General features: G+C 34.7%; 5 protein-coding genes and 1 long non-coding RNA gene across 6 annotated transcripts; 2 read left to right on the top strand and 4 right to left on the bottom strand.

The window, feature by feature from the left end:
* Nucleotides 1–902: 902 nt before the first annotated feature.
* LOC125588590 lies at nucleotides 903–1399 on the bottom strand. The gene is made up of 2 exons (XR_007324691.1): nucleotides 1065–1399; nucleotides 903–993 (listed from the first exon to the last, which is right to left on the bottom strand). It is a non-coding gene; the product is annotated as an uncharacterized LOC125588590 (long non-coding RNA).
* Nucleotides 1400–1770: 371 nt separating this feature from the next.
* Nucleotides 1771–3406, bottom strand: LOC125588589. Its single transcript, XM_048760072.1, has 2 exons — nucleotides 3238–3406; nucleotides 1771–3148 (listed from the first exon to the last, which is right to left on the bottom strand). The coding sequence occupies exons 1-2, from the start codon at nucleotides 3387–3389 to the stop codon at nucleotides 2860–2862; spliced, it is 441 nt and encodes a 146-aa protein (XP_048616029.1). The 5' UTR covers nucleotides 3390–3406; the 3' UTR covers nucleotides 1771–2859.
* Nucleotides 3407–3565: 159 nt separating this feature from the next.
* LOC125588500 lies at nucleotides 3566–5723 on the bottom strand. Its single transcript, XM_048759872.1, has 5 exons — nucleotides 5692–5723; nucleotides 5523–5601; nucleotides 4101–5438; nucleotides 3731–3863; nucleotides 3566–3630 (listed from the first exon to the last, which is right to left on the bottom strand). Exons 1-5 carry the CDS (start codon nucleotides 5721–5723, stop codon nucleotides 3566–3568), a joined length of 1647 nt encoding a protein of 548 aa, XP_048615829.1.
* Nucleotides 5724–7518: 1795 nt separating this feature from the next.
* LOC106403727 (disease resistance protein TAO1-like) lies at nucleotides 7519–9876 on the bottom strand. Its single transcript, XM_013844530.1, has 4 exons — nucleotides 9422–9876; nucleotides 8514–8683; nucleotides 8023–8382; nucleotides 7519–7958 (listed from the first exon to the last, which is right to left on the bottom strand). Exons 1-4 carry the CDS (start codon nucleotides 9874–9876, stop codon nucleotides 7519–7521), a joined length of 1425 nt encoding a protein of 474 aa, XP_013699984.1.
* Nucleotides 9877–18220: 8344 nt separating this feature from the next.
* Nucleotides 18221–18697, top strand: LOC106403726 (toll/interleukin-1 receptor-like protein). The gene has a single exon (XM_013844529.1). The coding sequence runs from the start codon at nucleotides 18221–18223 to the stop codon at nucleotides 18695–18697; it is 477 nt and encodes a 158-aa protein (XP_013699983.1).
* A 2531-nt stretch (nucleotides 18698–21228) lies between these two features.
* LOC106405258 (probable disease resistance protein At4g19520) lies at nucleotides 21229–24571 on the top strand. Its single transcript, XM_013845833.2, has 3 exons — nucleotides 21229–21441; nucleotides 22900–24066; nucleotides 24149–24571. The coding sequence occupies exons 1-3, from the start codon at nucleotides 21229–21231 to the stop codon at nucleotides 24569–24571; spliced, it is 1803 nt and encodes a 600-aa protein (XP_013701287.2).
* Nucleotides 24572–24817: the final 246 nt, after the last annotated feature.

A 24817-nucleotide genomic window follows, 5' to 3' on the forward strand; every position in this document is an offset into this window, starting at 1 on the left:
GAGGCCCTGACCTAGTTCAACACATTTACTCTTAGGCAATGCAATAATATGACCAACAGCTTCCTGAATCGTGCACATGTTCTTCGCAGGTCTCCAGAGGAAAGCTTCTGGTTCAGTAGCAGCGTCAACCAATACTTTAACATCTGTAGGTCCTAAACGACAGTCATTTACTATATCGTTTGGGTCTGAAGAGAGAATACGGCCCTCACCAACGTTGCCATCTTCATCAGCCCAATCTATTATAAGACACTTCTTTTCTGTTTTTTTTTTGTTCACACTCTTTGCAGGCGAGTTTTCACCAACTTCATATTCTTCTCTCTGTAAGTTAAACCAAAACAATTCTTATTATTTTGTTATCACCTCCTGTCTCAATGTATAAACAGAAATATTATATGACCTGGGTTTTCACTGCTGCAAGTTCAGCCTTTAACTGATTAACAGTTTCCTGGAGCTCATATTGCTTCTCTTGCATTTCAGAAATAGTCTTGTGCTTAACTTGGAAGCAAGCTAACTTGGTCTTACTCATATTTCTGCCCATTACTCTCATACGACCAGGATTATCAGGTCCTAACAGCTTGACGAGTGTATCCTCATCTTGATTTTTAGCAGACGATGGATTGCACCACTACCAAGCTCAGCTGCCTTTTGCTGTACATCAGACAACAAACGATTATTATGAAAAGCATTATATATAGCAAACCATAATTTATGTTTTCACTTACTATCTTTTCAGCCGCATTTGTGTTTATAGGAGTTCCATCTTTTTGGGTCCGAGACTTGACCCAGATTTTAAGTCTTGTCACTTGAGATGGGTCATCAGAACTGTTTTTTTGTTTAAACATTGTATGTCAATATACCAAAGTACCAATTGAAAAGGAAACAACGAGAAGAACGAATACTTACCATGTCTTCTGCTAGTCTAACCATTCCCTTCCGACTACAAGTGTGAGGTATCTGTTTGCGTCTTCTCTCCTTGTAGCTATCACTCACAACCTATCATAACCTCTGATTGTTAATATCTTATCTACTTTCAAAAAATATTTTACTCTACTCAAAATAAATACCTTGAATTCTTGGCTTGTTTTCAACTTCACAAATTTGCGCCATTCAACCGGAGGAACATTCTTCGGTCTGAGCTTCATCCTTTGTTGGTTATTATCGGATTCATTGATTTGGGTGACAAGACGTGACTTCGATGATCTCCACAACACTCCCATCTGCTTAAGCACTGCATCCCTATGGTAGTCTTCATCAATTTCAAACCTTGCCTGCACTCACGTAGAAAACAACTCAGTAATCTATCTCCAGTTGCATAACATCTAGATGTTCTCATAGTATAAAAGTCAGAACCTGCACAGATTTCCAGAGAACTGTCTTCACTTCTTCAGAGAGTTTTTTCCAACCTTCAACTGTGACAGGAACGTGCTCCCTAACCAATGGACCTAGATATGAAGACAACTTGACTGAACCTTCACCATACGCTTCTCCCATGGCATTGAACTCAACATGAACTCTGGTATTTGGGTCTTTGGCTATGTCTTTCATTCTTGTCGGTCCACGCTTCCTCTTATGGTTGGTTCCAACTTCAGGCTCTTCATTAGTAGATAGTTCGACTTCACCTTCAGGCTCTTCTGTCTGTTGTTGTTCATCGTTTCTCTGTTCAGGGTTTTGTTGTTCTGGATCAAGTTCAGTTACTGCCTGCTCTTGAACACCTTCAGCTCCTTCCTGCTCTTGAACAACTTCATCTTGGTCTTCCCCTTCACCATGTAAAGTACAGACAAACTCAACTTCTGAATCTTCTTGTACTACTTTCTTTGTTGACTTCCTGACTCCTCTCTTTTTTCCACGTTTCATCTCAATTTACCTGCATCAAATTATGAGCAGGAAAAAGTTAAATCCAAAAAAAACAACAACGAAGCACAAAACAAGCACACACAGAAGCAAACTAGCACAGAACAAGCACAGACAGAAGCAAACAAGCACAGAACAAGCACATAAAGTAAGGATACGTTTCAGACATATATGACTTCACAATCTGTTCTGGCATTATAGGCTTCATCATTGTCAACTTCCATGTCAATATTTGTAGGCAGTGGCCCAATCTCAGCATTTCCCTCTTGAATATCTTCTTTACTATATCTTCTTGAAGGACCTCTCATTACAATATACCAGTTAGAAGACTCATTTTCCCTTGAGTAAAAGACTTGGTTCGCCTGAGAAGCCATTATGTAAGGATCACTTGTGAAAGAGGCTTGACTATGGTTCATGTTAACAAGTGTGAAACCATCTTCAATCTTCACTCCATTACCCATTACAGCCCAATGACACCGGAACAGAGGAACATAGAAGACATTATAGTCTATCAGAATGATGTCAGTTACTCTGCCGTAGTAGGAAACCCAATCAACCACCTGTGTTGTATCTTTCGCACTAGATCAACAAACTGCTGTATCCTCATAGTAAACCCCAGAATTCTGACTTTTCATATCAACTGATGCGGTGTGAAACCTCTGACCGTTAACTATATAGCCCGTATATGACTTTGCTGAAGAACGTGGACCATAGGCTAGCCACTTGAGTGTTTCGTCATGTTCTTTAGCATCAAGAGGCACCTACAAAAGTTAAGACTAGTAAAACACCTATATCATATTATCAAAACCAGATAACAAATCTTGTACCTTTTCTTTTAGCCATGAAGCAAAATTCTTAGTATGCATACTCCATAAGACGGATGCATCTCTCCTACATCTGTCATCTGAGTCTTGTAAATACTGGAGATGCTCACTGGACAGAGAATGTGCATATTAGAAATAAATATCAAAACGAGTAAAGACAATATAAATATAAAGAATAGGATTCTTACTCTACAAAAGGTTCGACGAGAGCAAGGTTTTGGATGATAGCAAGATGTGCTATTTTCTTCTCCATTTCAGTGAGTGTAACTGATGTGCCAGCTGATATTGGACGACCCTCTAAGATAGAGCTGTTCTCATAGTCCATGTTTCTCTCTACTTTGTCTTGTACATTTGTTGACTTCTTGAGAAATTCATTGCAAAACTTCATACATTCCTCGGCAAGATAAGACTCAGCAATGCACCCTTCTGGTCTAGCAGGATTTCTAACAAAGTCTTTGAGGACTTTCATGTACCTTAAAATGTGTCTATGTCGATTAGCAAAATAAAATGGCTATCAAAGAAACTTAGATGAAAATATCTACAGCAGTCATGAAGACATTACCTTTCAAATGGGTACATCCATCTAAAATGGACAGGTCCACCAAGCCGGGTCTCCCTTCCTAGATGCACAGTCAAATGGACCATGATATCAAAGAAACTTGGAGGAAAATATCTTTCAAACAAGCAAAGCGTCTCTACAATCTCCGCTTCCATAACCAGAAGCTGCTCTCTATCAATAACTCTCTGGCACAACAGATTGAAGAATGCACATAACCTTGAAATTGCTAGTCTCAGTCCTTTAGGTAACAGCCCTTTAAGTGCAATTGGGAGAAGTTGTTGCATTAACACATGATAGTCATGTGATTTCAGCCCTGTGACTTTACAGTCATCTAATGAAACACCTCTAGATATGTTGGAACAATATCCATCTGGCCCTTTGAAGTCAAAAAGTCTCCTGCAAAATATTTTATTCTCTGTCTTAGACAAAGACCAAGGTGCTGGAGGAAGATATGTTCGTTTTCCATGTATGCGAGGGTGCAAATCCTGCCTTGTACCAAGATCCTCAAGATCTTTACGAGTCGGAAGACCGTCCTTAGATTTCCCACAGTGCAACAATGTCGAAACTAGACTAGCAGCCACATTTCTCTCTACATGCATAACATCTAAGTTGTGCCTCACCGGGAGTTCCTAATCATATCAGAAACAGTACATAAAGTCAAATTTAGACATAACATATTCAAAATGGAAAACTATCTAAGGTAGCATGAAATAGATATCTTACCGCCCAATAAGGTAGCTTGAAAAAGATAGATCTTTTCTTCCATCTAGATAACTAACCCTCATCTATTTCCACTTCTTCCTCTTCCTCCTCATCTTCCTCTTCCTCTTCATCTAAATCGGTACAGCCCATATTTTTTCTCTTACTCCCAGAATGTTTAACAATGCCAAAGTCATTCTTGAAATTTCTAAGGTTTGTGAAATTTCAAGGCCGGTTAAAATTCTTCCCCTTCTCCTTTGCTCAGCTTTTCCATCAAACCACTTCTTCTTTCCTCGGAAACTATGAGCTTGTGGCAGACCTTTTCTGTGGCACATATACACATGTTTTCTGCTGTACTTAAGCCACATACTGTCTGTGTTTTTCCCACATAAAGGACACCCCATTTTTCCCTTAACTTTGCAGCCTGCAAGATTCCCATAAGCCGGGAAATCACTGATCGTCCAAAGCAGCATTGCCTTCAGTGTGAAAGTTGATCGAGTATAAGTGTCGTACACTAACTCTCCACTGCTCCACAGATGGTTTAGATCTTCAATGAGAGGCTCTAAGTAGATATCTATACTGTTACCGGGCTGTTGTGGACCAGGAATCAACAGTGAAAGCATTATGTTCTCCTTCTTCATACATAAATTAGGTGGCAAGTTGTAGTTGACTAACAATACCGGCCCGCAACTGTACATAGAATTCTTCATGTTGAATGGATTAAATCCGTCTGTTGAAAGTCCAAGCCTCATGTTCCTTTCTTCAGCGGCAAAGGCAGGGTATTTCGCATTCATCTGATCCCATGTGACTGAATCAACAGGGTGTCGAAGTTTCCCATCAGTGCTTTTGTTGCTGAAGTGCCACCTTAGATCCTTAGCCATTTCCTCAGACCGGAACATTCTCTTCAACCTTGGGATTATTGGAAAGTAGCGTAATACTTTCTGTGGGACTCCTTTCTTCTTCTCACCCGTATGGATATTAGTCTTCCATCTCGATGCCTTGCATTTTGGACAGTACTCAAGCTTCTTCAACTTCAATCTGAATAGGCAGCAGTCATTCACACAATCATGGATCTTCTCGTAACCCATATCAAATGATTTCAAAAATTTCTTAACCTCGTACAGTGAAGTGTGCAGCACATTATCCTTTGGTAACATTTCCGGTAACGTCTCTAGCAGTTCATTGAAGCTCTTGTCAGACCATCCATTCTGAGTCTTCAATCTAAATAATGACACTATTGCAGATAACTTGCTATGGTTCGTACATGTAGGATACAAAGGTGTTTCAGCTTCAGCTAGCTTCGCCAAAAATTCATCTTCTTTCTTGTCCTCTCCCTCTGCTATCTCAAAGACATCCCCCGTACCAGCTAAAGCTTCATCGGAACACTCAGCGGCTCTGTATAAACCAATGATCTCATCATTCCATTGACTTGCCCTTCTTTCATCTGCAAGCACTGAGCTCAACTCTCCATGCAGATACCAATCAGTACGCTTCTTATAAGCCTCCTACATTCCCCTAGTAACAAGATGAGCAACTACCACACTTTCGCAATGACGATCTATGTTACGACAGTCAATGCAAGGACAGACAATCATATCAATTCCTCCCGAAGCTGCAGCCACTTCTCGTACAAACTTAGTAGCTCCTCTCTCATAAGCAGGATCGACTCTTCGGTGACATGAAGCCAAAACAAAAATTCACAAGCTCAGTGACTAAACACATACTGAAACATAACATATATGATAAAATTCATTATACCTGCTCAGATGAACCCAGTCTTTGTCCACCATTCTATGTTCTAAAACCTAAATTGAAACCTTTAGTAACATAGAGAACCATTCAAAGTAACAAATAATATAATCAATCAAACCTAAATTGAACAATTTATCGCTTGACTGTAAATCGAAATCGATAAAATCATGAATCAAGTTTAATGTTGTTAAGAATATAATAAAGGGAATCTAAGCAAACAACGTGGAGCAGGAACGCAAATCAAACAGGAAAGAAAACAAAGACAAAATCAAAGCAACAAAACATCTCTTCCATTTGAGATAACAAGCGACAGAGATGTCGCAATCACAATCTCCGATACCTGTGCAGTCGACAATAATGGATGTGGGGAGCTTGATTACGGTTCTGGATTAGCGGATTAGGGTTTTAGTGATGGAGATTGTGGTCTAATTTTTTTAGGGTTAGTACGGAAAGAGGGGAAACTGAGAAAAAGAGAAAGGTCTTTCGCGAGTGGAGAGAGGGAAAATAATCAGATTAGTCTTTTTTTTGCTAAGTGTACCGCGGTAAAGCTAATTTTAGGTTCCCGCTTAGTGAAACTCTGCCATAGCGTTTAATTAACCCTATTATATAATAAGCAAATTTTAGCCTCATCTATGATAGCAGTTCAGTAAAACGTGCTATAATCATGTGCTATCAATGAGGACTTTTTTTGTAGTGCGGTAACTCTACCTAACTGACTGGAGATCCCAAGAAATAGGTTCAAGGAGACAACTAAGTCAAACTAAATCTGTCCAAAGCACTGTAAGACTTCGGTCTATACCCAGTTCCTATGATGATTAAACAGTGCTACATGTAAGGAATAGGATAAGCATTAGCTTTTAATGATTTGTGTCCATTGTTTTGAAATATGAATGGAGTAGTACATGATACTTCTCTAAACAAAGCTAATGGCAAATCACCTGATGAGTGTGAAATGGAGTCTTTTCTAGGAGAATGAAGGAAATGCTATATTCTTCAAGTTCACTCATGATTAACCAGGACTGTTCATGGCCAAAATGAACACAATAGAGAACCTAGTTCTGTGAGAGAATGAAGCTCTGTTATAGCTATTGTCTAGGTTTACACCAAATCCCGGGAGGTTCAATACATCATGGCCACCTCCTGACCGAGTAAATCTGATAGCTATTAACAATGACATAGGGAGTAATAAACTAGAGCAGCAGCGACAAGTAGATCAAGCAGACAAGATCAACCTGATAGCTTTATTCTTGAAGATGATCAAGCAGACAAGATCAACCTGGAGAAGATGATGACCTCTCAACTCTCTTTTTCTTAAGTTTGAAGAACTACCCATTTGATTCGATTGGAATGTATAAACCGGCATGGTCGAGTACATTACCTCTTTCTACTCTTTAAAATTCGGTTCATTGTACAACAGCCTTTCATATCAAACACGATTTTATAGGTTTTCAAAATACTTGACTGGCAAGAGAGTTGTCTTTTCATTTGCAATCAACGACGTCGCTGGGAATTTGAACGAGATTTTTGAATCGACCATAAACCCAGATTTTCTCTAATTTTCGGGATAACTACATAAGATCACATATTTGTGTTCTGTATATCTTAAGTTGATTACTATTATCCTTCCCTGATTTCTTTTATTCCTAACTGTTGAAAGCATAGATGTGGTTTACGCAAACAGTTGTGAAATTTTTATTTTATTTTACATGATTTTCATACAAAATAGTACAGTGCAACTGATATCATACAGGATAAAAATATATATAAGCTGTTTTAATGGATAATATAAGATTGTGGTAGAAGGAAACTAGTCCTCCTGATGTGGACTGAGCTTTAATCGTTAAACAATGTCTTTCTCTTCTTCCCTTTTTTCCCGAGCCTCTGCATTTCACGTTCCCAGTCCTTTCTTAATAGTTCGAGAATGGCTTTATCTTTTGCTTTGAGCCTCCGCTCTTCACGTTCGCAGTCCTCTTTGGTTGGACCAGGTGGTACGCCTTTGGCGCTATTCTTCAATAGTTCGACAATGGCTTTACCTTGTTTTGCTTCAAGACTTTGCAGTTCCCGTTCCCAATCCTCTTTGGTTCTACCACATAGAAAAGAGCCGAGTAACTTAAGGCCCAAAGGAAGACAGCCGGTTAGCTGTACAGCACGGACAGATTGCTGTTCAAATTTTGTAGGTGGATACTGTTTCTTGAATGCACATTGGCTGAAGAGCTCAAGAGCTTCATCGTATTTCAGATAGTCCACTTCGTAGACATGTTCAACTCCACAAGCTAAAAGTAAACTCTTGTCTTGTGTGGTTATAACAACTCTACTTCCTAGACCAAGCCAACTCACATCCTTCATGATCTCCTCTAATTTGTGTGATAGTCTTAACGTTATCAACTATGACTAGAGCTCTCTTCTGGTTCCAAAACATTGTCCTTTCATCATCAGAGCCCACGTCAGAACTCGTCTGTAATGCTTTTCGTTTAAGACCTCTTGGAGAAGGAAGCTCTTTCCTTGAGCCTAATGAGGAAGCATGGTTGACGAGGCCTTGATCATGAATGTTCTTCGAAGTCTTAAGCAAGTAATGATCTTCAAATAATGGGGTTAGTTTCTGGTAAAGACTGCTCAGAATACTTGTTTTGCCAATTCCCTGAGGTGTCAAGAAAGCAATGACTTTGAAAAGCTGGTGACAAAGTCTGGTGAATGAACCTGGCAATAGTAGTTTTACCAATTCCAGTGGCGCCTGAAATGCCAACCATTCTAATTTCGCTAGTAGATTGTAACTCCAACATCTCATATATCACTGCCATGTGACGATCCATGGCAACTAGGTCATATACCAGATATGGTAGTCATAAGCTGGTCGGAATTAGAGACTACTCGACTTGAAGAAGTTTTCTTTGCAGTTGACTTGTTGTCTCCCGGAAGAAACTCTTTCAGGAGACAAAATTCAGACAACAAACCAGACACGTAACGCGTAATTTCGCGAACCAGCTTCGAGTCATCCTCCCTGTCAAAGTAAATTATCATGCGGAGTAGACAAGATTACAACTAAAAAAAAAGAATATGGCATTAGTTCTTTAATTTCAACTACAATCTTTATGCATACATATGGATGTTTGTATTTTTATCAATAAATTGTAGACGTACGATACAAATGTTTAAATTGTCTTTTTCTTCTATCTGTGTTTATTATTTATATAAATGATTTTGATGTTTATAAGAGGGAAAAAAAAGTACATGATGTTTGAAGATGTTAAATGCTAAAAATTCTAAAGAAACAAAGAGAAAATTCTTGAATACTATAAGGGATACCATTTTCAAAAATATTTTACATCAAAAATATTATAACATTTAAGTTTAGGATTTAATGATTATTGTTTAGAGTTTAGTATTTATGGGTGGAAATGGATTTACAAAAAAATAAAAAAATAATTTTTTAACATTTATAAATGATTTATGAAGGTTAGTTTAAATTTTCATCAAAAAATTAAAATATTTATGAAAATAATTATTTTTAAAGATAAATTTGAATCTAAAACTGCAATAGCTAGGGAAAAAAACAGCAAAAGATACACAGAGATTTAAATCTCTACTACTATATCTATCTTCAATTTAATTGTCTGTTTCCTCTTTGATAACTACTCTCTCAAACTCTTTGACCTTAAAAAAAGTCATATATCTGAATTACTTTCATGCATTTTAATTTGAAAATCGTTTGTCAAAAAAAAAAACTGCAATAGCGTACGAATCATGAGAGGAGAAGCCGGTTTGGCTGGTCAAATTGATCAAAGCGTCTCTCCACCTCTGCAACGTCTCTGGATTCTCTTCTTGACCATGTCTCTCAAATTCCTCCCCGAATCTGCCTCTCTGATATCTCACATCACAATAGTCTACCTCGTAGAAGACAGGCACTGCCGCCATCAATTTCTTGCCAGCATGACCCATTATCTTGTCCAGTTCATCCAAACACCACCTTGAAGAAGCGTAGTACTCAGATAAGACAACCACTGCCAATTTTGACTCTGAAATTGCACGGAGAAGGGAAGGTGAAACCTGCCTCTCTCTATGCTTCTCCTTCTCCTCCTCCTCCTCTTCTAAAAAACTTCTTATGCCGTTCTGAGAAAGCTCACGATAGAGATGGCTAACCAGACTTCTACGCACGTCTTGGCCTCTGAAACTTAGAAACACATCTGGATACATGATCAATACCAACACTCGTGATTATTGTGCAAGAAAAATAGAAAAGGGTTTGGGGGTGTATTTGACAAGCAAACGTAGTACAAGACGAAACCTAAAGAAGAATATGTACGGGTTTGATAAGCTGATCTCCAGTAATTTTGCCCTTGACATGAGTCATCAATTTTGTTTGAGAAGTTACCTACACTTGGAAAATCTGACTTCGTCCATTATTGCTTTTCTGACGCCATTTTTATATGCCCACAAGTCACGCAACGTCAAAACCAAAACTAAGTAAAGTTTGATTGGGTTCATAGAATCAGTGTTTAGGAGTATACCTACATTAAGCAAGTGAGTCCATAAAGATCATCCCCAAAGGGGAGAAGCCAGTATCTCAGATTCTCAATTATAAAATGTTCTCATTTTATTACTACCTCCGTTTCAATATAGATGATGTTTTAGAAGGTTTTTTTTGTTTCAATTTAGATGAAGTTTTTAGATTTTAAGGAAGTTTTGAGATTTTAAGGTTAACTTTAACTTTATTGTAAACTGTTCAACCAATTAGATTTTACAGTCTTTTTTATAATTGGTTAACTGGTTTTAAAATTATATCTTTAAAATATTTTTCTAGGGAAATGTAATTTTCTTAATCTTTGTTTACTATTATAAAACATCAAGTATTATGAAACGGAGGGAGTATGATTTTACCGAATAATTAATAACTTAAATTTTACATAACCGGCCACTAATAGATAGCCATGACGACGTAGAGTGACCATTTACTACTGTCTCATAAGTTATTGTTTGGATAAAGCTCCTTTCTTTATTTTATTTTATTATTATTTTTGTCTATATATAATTCGCAAGAACCATGTGTTAAAAAATGCTCTAATGTCTACTAAGTATTAACCGCTAAATTGTCACACACAAAATTGCGTTAAAATCATGCATATGGCTCCAACGCCCAGTCCCTGATTCGATTTGTTGACCAGAATTAACTACAGCTGGGTCCCAAAAGTTGGACTCAGTCAACAGTCACCTAATATCTTTCAGAAGACTCCCTTTCCGACAGTCACCTAATATCTGAAACCAGAGTTGGACTCAGTCAACGCCGCCAATTTCCACAAGCCAATCAAATATGTGTAGACCTACTTGTCGCTGCTGCTCTAGTTTATTACTCCCTATGTCTCTAAATAAAAATTTTATAAAATATTCACGCTTATTAAAAATATAATAAATATTTACAATTAAATTTATTATTTATTTTATTATATATTTTTCAATAAATATCAACCAATACTATTTAACTAATTCAAATATTTTCAATTAATGTTTCTTAAAAATATATAACTTTTTAACATTAAATATTAAAAATATCTTAAAATTTTAAAAAATCTAATATTTTGGAACAAAAAATAAATTTAGGAAATCTTATTTTTAGGAACAGAAAGGAACAGATGCAATATTTGTATTTATCTAATGATCCTTAAAAAAAGTCGTATGGCATAAAGATTTTCACCAATAATTTGTTACACAAAGTTTCATTAAATGATCTCGGTTTGTTGATCAAGAGATACGAATCTTATCCTACAGATGAATGATTATGACATAACACCTTCTTCCAACTACCGACAAAATATCATCACATCTTTTTTTTATTATTTGAAGAGTATTATATAAAATTAATCTTTTAATTCATGTGTTTATTACATAGAGACAGACGTACATAGAAGGGTGGGGGTGCAATTGACACAGGTTAAAATAAAGCATTAATTTTTAAGCTTGTTTACTTTGAACCCAGTGACCCCATTTTCCCGAGTTCGAACCTCAGCATGCACACATATTTGTCATATTTTTTTAATATAAAATAATAATTTGTTTTAATTGGACTTAATGTTTAAATGAATTTGAGTTATGACCCAGGTAAAAAAATTTCCTGGGTCCGCCACTTTATTACATGTGTGTCATTTCTTACGTGTCAGCACCACCAACTCTTTTACCTCATATATTAAAAAACTCTTTCTTAACTAGACTAATTACAAAATTTGACATTGCTCACTACATTAAAAATTGGGTATATACTATAAGCTTATTGACTAACAAAAAAATTAAACCTGCACCCTACTTGCTACGCTTCAATTAGAAACGGCAAATTTAAATACGCAGAGATTTTATTGCCATAACCTGAGATTCTTCATAATGATCGATTTCGTTATATAGCCTGACTTAAATATTAATGTCTTTCTACATAGTTAGACTACATAAAATCTATTGTGTACGTATGTATCTACATATCTACTTATATATATGTTGGTGCAACTCTTCTCCGTATTAGATAAAGATACCAATCACAATTGCAATGTTCAAGAATTATTACATAATAGCAAAATCTTATAGATATATACGTACATTTTTTTTAAAAAAATGACATAAAACTTGGAAATATATTATATTGTTAAAAGCTAATAATAGTTTCAAATCTCTTCCATTGCATGTTAACCATGTTTATCGTTTCCATAATTATCAATGCAATTGTAATCGACGATCATTTTATGATAGTTTAGATTCAAGGCAACACAATTTAATACATTACCATTTCGATTTTTCTCATAATATATGATTCAAATTTGAATTGTCAATCACGGGATCAAATGAATTATTGTCAATGACAATGTTAGCTTGATAATGGAAACAAAATTGACGTGAAAAGAGGAGTTTTCTATATAAGGGATTTAACGGATATTGCATCGTTGTTATTTGAATACGGTTTTACCACGTCAAAGTTATTATGAATACATGATTATCCATCGTTGATTTATACATACTTTTTGCAACGGAGAATATTTTTACATTAAATTTGCGTGACGAAATCTTTGTATTGTCACTACAAAGAAAACATTCATTTTGCCACTGCAGTTATAGTAACAGAATAGTAGCAAATAAGTTTTTTAAGACTTTTTTGCAAGTGCCCGTGAACGTTAGAAAAAGCTCGTCGCAAATCATTGCAGTCGCAAATTAGTTGGCATGTTGCGACTAAAGTGAGACATCATAATTAGTGGCTAATTTTGTAACTAATGTAAGACCACTATTAAAGTCACAAATCGGAGTTGCAGTTTGGTGATATTAACGATAGTGACAAAGTAGTTGCAAAATTTACCACTAAATCTAACCTTCTTAGTGGCTAAAGCTAGTGACTAATTGGTGACTACTGCATTGATAGTTAGTTACAAATTAGTCATGAAGATTTATGACTATTTAGAAACTACATTATTGAAATCTTTACAATTTTAGTTACAAAAATTTAGTGATTAACAAACTCTTAATTTGAAATTTTGAATCTATTAATCTACAAACTAAATTTATTAAATTTTAAATATCAGTTTCGGAATTAAAATTTAAATATCAATTTCATATTTACTTAAAAAGTTGAAATTACAAAGATAAATACATATATATACACAAATACACACAATCATCATCTCTATGGGTTCATGCACTGGACGGGTTCCGCCACCGGCTTCTCCACTGGCTCCGGTTTCTCCGGTACTGTACCACCGGAGTGATTCCATCTGAAGCGACGACTGGATCTGGCTGATACACACAGACTCTCTGCCATTGCTCCGATCTGTTACGACGCAACTACCACCTACACGTCTTCTCCGTCACACCACCATTTCTCCGTATCATCACTGCTACTTCTTCACAGATCTGTAAAGAAAACAAAAATCAATTAGAAATTGTATAATGAGATGAAGACAAAGAAAGAAGACTAAAAGAAATGAAAGAAAGAAAAAGAAAAAAAAGTGATGAGGGGAGAGCACAAAAAAGGAAGATGAAGAGAAGCCAAAAAAAAAGTTCAATCTCTGAAACTGACGATGAGAGAGCAGAGAAGAGGAAGAACAGAAGTAGAAAATTTTAAAACTTGATTAAATCGCAGCCATTAGTTTTACTGATATCAACGGTGGATAACTAACAAAAGTCAATCCTTCCCTTTGTGAATTAACCAATCAGAGGCAACCTTTTAAATTATAATTTAATTTTTATCAGCCAAATTATACTACCAAAGTGCAACTACCTTTAGACAAATGGTTGCAAAATAGTGACTAACAATACCCTAAACATTGAATATTATTTCATTGCTTTTAAAAACTACTATATCTGAAAAAAACAAATGATTATAAATTAAGTAAATATAGTTTACAAAATCATTAATGTAGAACTATCTAATTGAAAAATATATCTACATAACATAGGTTTTGTGAAGATGTGCATATATCCAAATTATACCATTTCTTATATTTTATACAAGATATGGTCATTTTTGGGTGTAATGTTATTTACTAATAATTTATAATAAAACAATATAAGAAAATAATATATTTTGGTTAATTTTTCCAATAAATATGATTGCAGTGGCAAAACAGTAACAACTTTGCTATTACTTGTGACTAATTTGCAACTTTATTATGTTTTTCAGTCCCAAATTAATTGCTAATGATACCCTAAACTCCAAATATTATTTTTATTTAAAAAAATTAGATGTAAAAAGATATATGATTGTATACTAAATAATTATTACTTAGAAAATAATTAATGTAAAATAATTTAATCAAGTTTTTAATCTAAATGACTATAGATTTTAAACTTCAATTTTTTTTGGGACTATATATTTGATACTTCAGTCTAACTACGCTATTTATTGGGTTGAGTGGCTGAATACAAATATTGTTGGTCACAAGTTAGTTACAAATGTTTATAGTAGTAAATTAGTCACAAGATAAGATTGATCCTTGTGTATTTAAAGTCACATAACAGTGGCCAAAATTTAAACCTTGAAGAATTTTATTTGACGTATACTATCATTTAAATACCTATAGATTCAATATATGTATATATAATTGTATAACATTAGCGTAATCAAAAGAAAGTTGTTCAATAATTTTAACTATAGAAATCATTTGTAGAAAATATTAAATTTACAATTATCGTCTCACAAGCGACTAATTTAAGACCACAACCTGTGTTTATGTCACTGATTTGACACCATTGCAACTTTTTAAGTTATAATGCTGACCCTAACCAAGTAGTGACAAATTTATTCTCTATATCCTAAATAATTTTTTGGTGACTCAGCCTAAGTAAAAAAAGACCACATGAATGCAATACAAACATGTTACATGTCTTTTGCGAGTGACTAATATATGCAAGATATGATTAGCTTCTTGCATTTATTTGATTTTGATAGTGACTCAAATTCATTATTTTTTGTTTATTAGATTGTTAACTAATGATATATTATATAATTAATGCATATGAATAATTAAATTTATCTGATTGTAAATAATGATACAGTTTGCTACTATATTGTAACTACAATACATTTTAGAGTTGCAAAAAAGTTACAAAATATTTGTATTAACATTTTTACTAAACCTCAAAGTACATTTTACGTCAATTACATGGTTGGAATACATGCAAATTTACCGATCGTGTACATGTATTATTTGAAGTATTATATTAATTGACTGTGATAACATATGTATGAAATTTGCAACTAATTCGTGACTTCTTTGTTTTTATCTAAACTAATTAGTCAAAAATTTGTTGCAAAGTTGTAGCTACAATTTTTTTTTTTGTTTAACCTAGGGTGTCCCAGACTCCCGGAGAGGCTCAGACTAATCCCCAAGGGAAGGTGCAGCCCACGGATAGACCCTCTTTCCGGGTATTCAAATAGTCCCTAAAGCATAGATCCATATCCGTGTGGGTGACATGGATGGGCAGTTCGTCTTCGCCTGGCGTTGAACCCGTGAACATGACAATTAGCCTCCAAAGTCCTTACCAAACGGGCTACCTCATCCCGTCTTGTAGCTACAATTTTGCAACTACGGATTAACAATATTTTATGACTAATTTGTAACTACAGATTTGTAATTACAAAAATAGTTGCAAATTAGTCATAACAATGATACTATATTGTCACTACGCTAACTAGTTACAAAAATGTCACAAATGTGTCTCAAAATAAGCGACTGAATTGCCATAGCTCATCTTGGTCGCAAATATGTGACTAATATATAACTTATTTATTTTTTATTTTTTTGTCAGCATATACGTAATTATTGTAGTTGCAAAATAGTTATAAATTAGTTATAAAGTGGTCACCTAATTTTGCAACCACCTAATGCAGTTGCAAGAAAGAATAGTCTCAAAATTGATGTTTTCTTGTAGTGTGTTACCTATTTTAAGTAGAAACATATTGTACTGATTATCCATCGTTGGTTTTTTTTTTTGAAAATATCAAAATTGGTATGGTAGTTATTAATTTTTTTTAATGAATTGATATTCGGGGTCCCTTGATATTTTTGGATAACCGCTCTAACAAAAAAAAAAGAAATTATTGAAATAATAAAACATGATGTGCAATCTTTTTGGTTTGATTGAAAAGTCAAATTAGACTATTAATGTAACAAATCATTTATAATTCAATCATATTCAGTATTCAAACCTAAGTTTCTTTATCTTATTCATTTAATTTATAAAATTTATTCTCCACATAAAAGTTGGACTAGACATCGAAACTACTATAATCTTTTTCAACCCTAAATTTATTTTCTTTAACTTTTGGACTATGATAAAGTTTATTCAAATCTAAGTTTCCTTTCCTTAAATTTTGTTTTGTTTTGGGTGATGTCACTAAAATTAATTGTGGGTCAGTAACAGACAATCATGTGCTTATTTAGGCTTGTATGATTTTCTCTATTCTTTTGTATATGTTTAATTGTGAGAAAAAAATATTTTTCATTTTTTGTATATGTTTCAAGTACATTAAGAAAGCTGACCATATTATTTTCAACAATTAATGATTTGGTTAACTAATACTATATTTAATTGTGAGAAATATTATATTCAGGTTTATTATTACTAATACTATGTTTATATATGTTTAGGTGGCCAACACGTACATCAAAATAATCTTATATATCATTAAAATTAAGTATTTTTTAAAAAATAAAAACAATTGTTTATATTAGTCTTTGCTTATTCTTATATATTTACTTCTACAAAATATACTTTAATTATACAAGTTTTTTTTTAAAGTTGAAGCTTACTTTATAGAAACGTACATGCACAATTTCGTTCAGTTTTTCATTATATAATATATAATATTTGTTATTATGATTTTTAACTTTCTAATATCTATAAATTAAAAGTTTTAATCTATTTTATTTCATTCGTTCTGCGCAGCTTACCACCTAGTAGTTAATTATAAAGGCTAAGTTGGCACGCTAATAACATGTAGAAATAAATTTGCTCAATCAAACCTCGCAAGGTCAAACAAACACATAATTCTAGCGAATATATTATTTAATTACAAGAGCAGGCTGCCCGTCGAACGCCGGAATTTGTCTCTATCATGAAACATTTTGTCAGGATTAGTTGCATACTCAATTATCATAATCGGACTACAAGAGGTTTATATATATTTTGTCAGGATTAGTTGCATACTCAATTATCATAATCGGACTACAAGAGGTTTATATATATATATATATATATATATATTTATAATATGTCATCTTGAAGAATTCAAACGATCATTTGAATATTCTATATTTTAAAAAAAAAAACTGTATAAGGGTAAAAACTTTGGTTTGCTGTTATGTCCTTGACAAAATGCTTTTAGTTTTTTTTTTTTTTTGGCAAATGGTAATTATATATATATATTCTTAACATATACTGATAAGTAAATAACAATAACTTTTTTGAACAAATAATAACAACTATTCGTCAAAATTCATATTGCGTTGTTAAAATCAACTACATCAATTTTCCTTTTGTAAACAATCATAAATGATTTATGATTCAATATTTTATATTAATTTTCATTTAATTAAATATAATTAATCTATGACAAAAATGGTTACAAAACCAATAGGAAAATATCATTTATAAGTGAAAAGCGGGAGATAAGTAATTCGTGTTTTATTAAATTTTTACCAGAACGTCTGGCTTGTTTGTTTCTTTCAGTATATCCCAACCAGTTTAATTACTTTCTTATATAAGAGAAGTAAAGTCTCATGCACGTGCAATCAGAACTGCAATCAGAAAAGCCGTATGCTTATCAATTATCATAATCGGACTACAAGAGGTTTATTTATATTTATAATATGTCATATGCTTGAAGAATTCAAACGATCATTTGAATATTCTGTGGTTTTAAAAAAAAAATTGTATAAGGGTAAAAACTTTGGTTTGCTGATATGTCCTTGTCAAATGAGAATTGTGCAAAAACTATTTTCAGAAAAATAGTTTTTGCACAAACTATTTTTCAAAAAAAGTAATTAATCGTCTTCGAAGCTACTGTGCAATGTCGTCTTCTTCCTCTTCGACTCGCCTTTGGAAGTACGATGTGTTCCTGAGCTTTCGAGGGCCAGACACTCGCAAAAACATTGTCAGCCATGTATACTCGGCACTCCGTAACAAAGGAATCTTTACTTTTAAAGACGATCGGACGCTGGAGATAGGAAACTCGATTCCAGGAGAACTTGTAACAGCCATCCAGACCTCACGGTTCGCCATAGTTGTCATTTCCGAAAATTACGCCACTTCCACTTGGTGCTTGGAGGAGCTCCGGATGATAATGGAGCTTCAGGAGGTGGATGGCATCAGTGTGGTTCCAATCTTCTATGGAGTTGCGCCATGTGACGTCAGACACCAGAGGGGAAGTTTTGCAACTGCGTTTGCTAGCTTGGTACGGTTAGAAATGGCTGAGAAGTTTCTCAAATGGAGAGAAGCTCTCACCCGAGTCGCAAACCTGTCAGGCTTCGACTCCAACAACTGGTAAAGCTTCTTTGATATTCGAATATAAATATATGCAAAGAATCTTATTTAGTATTAAGAATATGTAAGAACTAATACACAGATCTTCCGAAAACAACAGTCAAGAATATAAAAAGATCAAATATTAATAACAACGATATAACAAATCTAGGCGTAATAAAGTAAAAGACAATTCTTTCAAATTTTTTTTTTTTTTTTAAGTTTTGTCATAAAATAGTTTTCAAACAGCTGAGCAACAGAGCTGCAACCGTAGACAGCCGCTCACTACGGACCCAGTCGCGCTTGCCCTTGGGCTACTAAGGGGTCCTCACGCTCACTACACTTGAAGGGAATCACAACACTTGCCACGTTAGAAGAGCAAAAGGCTCGGGGCAGGGGTGATCTGAGGGGGGACAGGGTAAGTGAGCGATTACACACCCAGTCAAAAATGACTGTTCTAGGGGGGGGGGGGGAGCAATGGTGTTGGTCCTACAGACGAAGCGATGTTGTATTATTGCCAGTTCCGAACAATTTCTAACATTTTTTTGAGGAAAATGATCAAAATAATTTATTTTTGTATTGAAAATTTTAATATTTATTTTTTAATTTTTAAAATTTAAAACATTATCCTCAAAATTTTACCCACCTTTGAATGGTGTCGGGGGGGGGGGGGGGGGGGGGGGGCAGACGAAGCGATGTTGTATTATTGCCAGTTCCGAACATTTTCTAACATTTTTTGAGGAAGATGATCAAAATAATTCATTTTTGTATTGAAAATTTTAATATTTATTTTTTAATTTTTAAAATTTAAAATATTATCCTCAAAATTTTACCCACCTTTGAATGGTGTTGGTTCTATCAGACAGAGAATGCGACATTGTATTATTGCCAGTTCGGAACATTTTCAACATTTTTTGAGGAAAATGATCAAAATAATTCATTTTTATTTTGAAAATTTTAATTTTTTATTTTATTTTTTAAAATTTAAAACACTATCCTCAAAATCTCACCCCTTAACTCTAAACCTTAAGTCTAGATTAGTTAACCTTAGGGTATAAATGTATTTTTATCTCTTAATAAAATTTCTTTTGATCATTATAAACTATAAAAAAACTATCCTAGGAAATTTCTCTAAACTAATATATAAGAAAATCAAACAACCACAAAACTATAAAATCTTACATATAATTCTAACTAATCAAAATAACTATTAAAATATCTAATATAATTATTGTAAAAAAAAAAGAAATGATTTTTCCAAAACTGCTCATTATTCAATCACTGAACCTGTTTGCCGTTTGAGAAGTAAATACAAGTGTACCTATTTCCCAATGCCACTGTGGACGACGCAACAATGGTTGAAGAAGTTGTCCAGCATTTACTAGACTGCCTGTTCCCTGCGCACACTACAGACGAGGATGTTGTTGGAATGAGCAGACACATGGAAGGCTTAGCTTCTCTATTAGAAATGAAATCTGAGGAAGAGATTCGTTTTGTAGGGATTTTGGGAATAGGAGTAGGCAAAACCACCATTGCCAAGTATCTCTATAGCCGGTTTTCACGTCAGTTCCCAGCTCGTTGTTTCATAGATGACGTCAAGAAGAACTATAAGGAGATGGGTCTCCCATATCTGCGGAAAAAGTTCCTATCTGAAATTCTCGGAGATGAACATATAAGACAGGGAAGTATGGGAGCTGGATCCCAAGAGATAAAGTCGAGATTCGGGCACCAAAAAGTTTTTGCCGTGCTTGATGATGTCGATCAAGTGGAGCAGTTACATGGCTTGGCAAAAGACCCAACCTGGTTTGGTTCAGGGAGCCGTATCATCATAATCACACGAGACAAGGGTCTCCTCGATAACTGTGGAGTTAAAAGTGTGTAGCCAGTTAAGTGCTTGGACCAAGACGATGCGCTCCAGATGTTTAAACACATTGCCTTTGGAGGAGGACCCTGTCCCGATGGTTTTGAGCAACTCTTGATCAGAGCTTCTCGGCTTGCTCATGGGCCTTACGCACTTCACGCCTACAGTTTGCATAGAAGAGTGGGAAAAAGTAGTGCTTGAATTTGAAAAATCTCCTCACAGAAACATATTTCATTTCTTGAGAAGCAGCTATAAAGGCTTGGCCCCAAGGGATAAGATTGCTTTCCTTCATGTGGCATGTCTTTTTAACGGACACCATTTCCTGCGCACCAGTAGCCTTCTTGATGATGGTGAATGTAGGATAAAAAACTTAGTGGAGAAATCTCTTCTTGACATATCAGCTCAAGGATGCATAAACATGCATGTTCTAGTAGAAGAAATGGGAAAAGAACTCGTATTTGAAGAATCCGATCACATCCCACAAAGACAAAGAATCTTGTGGGGAAATAATGTCTGTAATGTCCTGCTCGACAACATAGTAAGCTGTGTATACAGATTTCAGATTAATTAAACTTAAATGTAACGTGACATTGACGTTTCTATCATCAGGGTACAGAAAGAATTGAAGGCCTGGCACTAGATATGTGTGAGATGCCTGACGTGTTACATATTGCGGATATAGTAGTTTTCAACCGATGTCTAACGTGAAGTTTCTCAAGTTCTACACCAATTCGGATGATAAAAGATCCAAACTGGAACTCCTTTCCCATGCAGCCTCACTTCCCTCCATGCTTAGGTTACTACATTGGGATGACTATCCGTTAACAACCTTGCCTTTCTCCCCACGCGGTCTGGTTGAACTCACTCTGCGTCGCAGCAATCTTCGGACCCTCTGGAATTATAATCTGGTAAATTAATTACTTGCGAACTGTTGTTAGTTTAGTAAACCAATAGTAGAAGCTCTCGACCTGGTTCGGTTTCTGATGGAACGGAATCAGCTGGTAAACAGCTCAACTAATGAATTCCAATGAATCGATTAGAACATTTCAACTAAACCACTAGGGATCCTTGCTTGCCCCCTACTTTTTCATTGATGAAATACATTGGTAAAGAATACAATAAACCAATTCATAAACTGAATATAATTTTATAATTGAATGAGCATTTATAATAAGTTTTAAACATAACAAAATTTAATGTTAACTAAAATAGAAAAAAATAAAAATATAAAAAATAGATAAAGGCAATTATATAAAAAACAAATTCCCCATGATAGCACTAAAAAGTTTTTATTGTAAATATAGTTTACACAGGTCAAAATGACCAAAAAGATAAAAAAAAAATACTTATATTCATATGATTAACTAATTTATACTTAAAGTTTAAATTTGAGAAGTATTTTTTTTGGAAAAATAATTATATTTAAAATAATAGTTTCAAAAAAAAAAATTGGATTTACGAAAAATTTCAAAAAAAATTTTGAAAAGAAAATGTTTTCATTTTTTTAAAGTTCGAAAGTCTTTACCTCTTTAACTAAATAATTATTTTATATTTATATATATAATAAGGGTAGAAAGTCATATGAAATCTATTTTTTTTATTTTCCTTTTAAATGTTTTTTTGTTAAACAAAATCCACTTTAAAATGAGTTTTTCTTGCGTTCATTCTCTAAGGTGAACTTATAGGTTCATCAGAGGTTCACCAACCAATAATAGTTTTGTCATCTCATATTTTTAAAAAAAAAGAAAAACAAAATAATAAGAAGTTGTATTATGTTTTAAAAATAAAAAGATAAAAATAAATAAAAATAAAAAATAGTAATAGCTGCTAAAAAAAGAAATTTTTTTTGTAACATTGTTAACACCGTCTGCGAAACACTAACCTAAATCATAAACAACACTAAACCTTTGGGTAAACCCTAAATTTTTGGATAAATCTTAAGCTCTTATATCATAAACATTAAACACAAAATCATAAACACTAAACCGTAAACGTCGTTAGCAAAACTGTAAACCTAGACCTGATTTATCCTCGGGTTTAATATTCAGAATTTAGGATTTAGGATTTATTGTTTTGTTGAATGTGTTAACAATGTTGAAAACATACCTTGACATATAGTATTTTTTTATATTTATTTTTACTTTTTTATTTAAAAAAAATAATAGAACGTGGCATATTATCATCTTGTTTTTTCTTTTTAAAAACTAAATATAAGATAGTATTTATTATTGGTTGGTGAACTCAGGTGAAACAAAAAAAAACTGAGGAGATTTGCCTTATATAAATATACAAAAAGATAATCCATAAATATTCCAAATACTTTACCACTACATAATAAGTTTCTAAGTTTTCTTTAATGTTTCCAGTACCTCAACAAGCTCAAGAGACTAGATGTGAGTGGATCTAAGGATCTAACAGAACTTATAGTTTCAATGGCTCCAGAGCTCGAGGAGTTGGTTGCTGAAGGCTGCATGAAGCTTAATCTACTTGTTCTGATGTCCACTAGAAGGAGACATTCTCTGAGAAATCTGGATTTATCGAACTGTGTTGGTCTTCGGAGTCTCCCGCCTTTCATACCAGATTGGATTTCATTTGCAGAAGAACCCATTTTCTTCCGATGTCAAGGCACTAGACTCGAGTTTGAAATAACGGAACTGAGGTCTTTCGAAAATCTCTGCATCGACGGGGACATAAAGGTAAGGTTGCAGCAGCTAGTAGGAGATGCAGAGCACTTATCTTACATTTCCAAGCAACAGACAACATTTGAACTGAGGCTGATGCGACCATCGAATTGGCCTGAGTCACATATTTCTGGCAAAACACTCCACATCAATCGGTCCTATTACAACAACGGTGGCGCTCCTTTCAAGTGTGTTAGCTTCTCAGATTTTTCCTGCTTGGCGGAGTTGAAACTGATCAACTTGAACATCGATAAACTCCAAGATGACATCGACCTATTGCATTCACTAGAGAAACTGGACCTCAGTGGAAATGATTTCACGCATTTGCCCACAACTTTAGGTAGCCTTGAACTGTTAAAAATTCTCGTACTATGCAACTGCAGCAAACTCGAGGAACTACCGAGCCTGCCGAGACAGTTGCAGAAGCTCAAACTTTCTGGCTGTACAAACCTCCAATCATTGCTGGCGGCGGCACACGAGGAAAGCTCCCAGTTGCTTGAGCTCCATCTTGACGACTGCAAGAATTTAGAATCACTGACACATGGTCTTGGTCAGTTCACCAAATTAATGCTCCTGGACCTCTGTGGGCATGAGTTTCAGACAATCCCAACATGCATCAAAAACCTTTTAACTCTGATAACTCTCTGCCTCAACAACTGCAACAAACTCAAGTCTCTCGAAGAACTTCCACTGAGTCTTAACTATCTAAACGCACACGGGTGCAGTTCTTTGGAAACTGTTTCATTACCCTTGAATCATTCTATAAAACACCTTGATCTTAGCCATTGCTCTCAACTACATCAAGGTGAAGAGCTGATCACTCAGTTTCTAAAAGGGTGGAAACATGAACAGGTATGTATGTGTTTCTACTACGAATCTGGTCTCCTCATTCACTTAGGAGTTTATAATTATGACTTGTGTTCCCATTGATCAGGTGTTGCTGCGATTCGCTTGCATTCCTGGAACTGTAATTCCTAGCTACTTTGATAACCAATCTTTGGGGACATCTATTCAGCTTTCCTTCAACGGTATGGGTTTCACTGCTTGTATTATGATTGCCTGCAGTAGACCCTACCATCTCCAGTTTTTGGAGTCTTCTTATTGTTGGAGCTGGGAAGCTGGTGGGGTATTTCGGATTAACCTCAGACCAAACATCTATCGCTCATACGGGATGGACGAAGAAGAGGCTGTTACAGAGCACTACTTGGTTATCATCCGTGTATTATCTAGCAAAAACAATGACCAAGTTGCCAACTTGCTATTCAGTTCCGCTCTTGAACTTACAGAGGTGTCTGAGATTCCACTTGTAGAGATAAAAGCATGTGGGGTTCGCATAGACATCCCCAACCAAATTTAATAATTTCCATTGAGTTTCTTGTAAACCGCATGGCCCTGCATTGTATGATCAATCAAGGTTTTTTACATATTTTAAATGATCCTGTAATTTTTAAGGTGACTTAAATTGAATTGCACTAGTAAACCTAACGTATTCTATTTCAGTTGGTGAGTTTTATCACTTAAAACCTTAGAACAGAAGATATTAAAGCCCTGTTCGTTTGGGTAAAGCTGCGATCAAAACCTGCGACTGCATTTTTTCACAGTT

This window comes from Brassica napus, chromosome C6, assembly GCF_020379485.1.
Source record: "Brassica napus cultivar Da-Ae chromosome C6, Da-Ae, whole genome shotgun sequence".
Lineage (NCBI taxonomy): Eukaryota > Viridiplantae > Streptophyta > Magnoliopsida > Brassicales > Brassicaceae > Brassica > Brassica napus.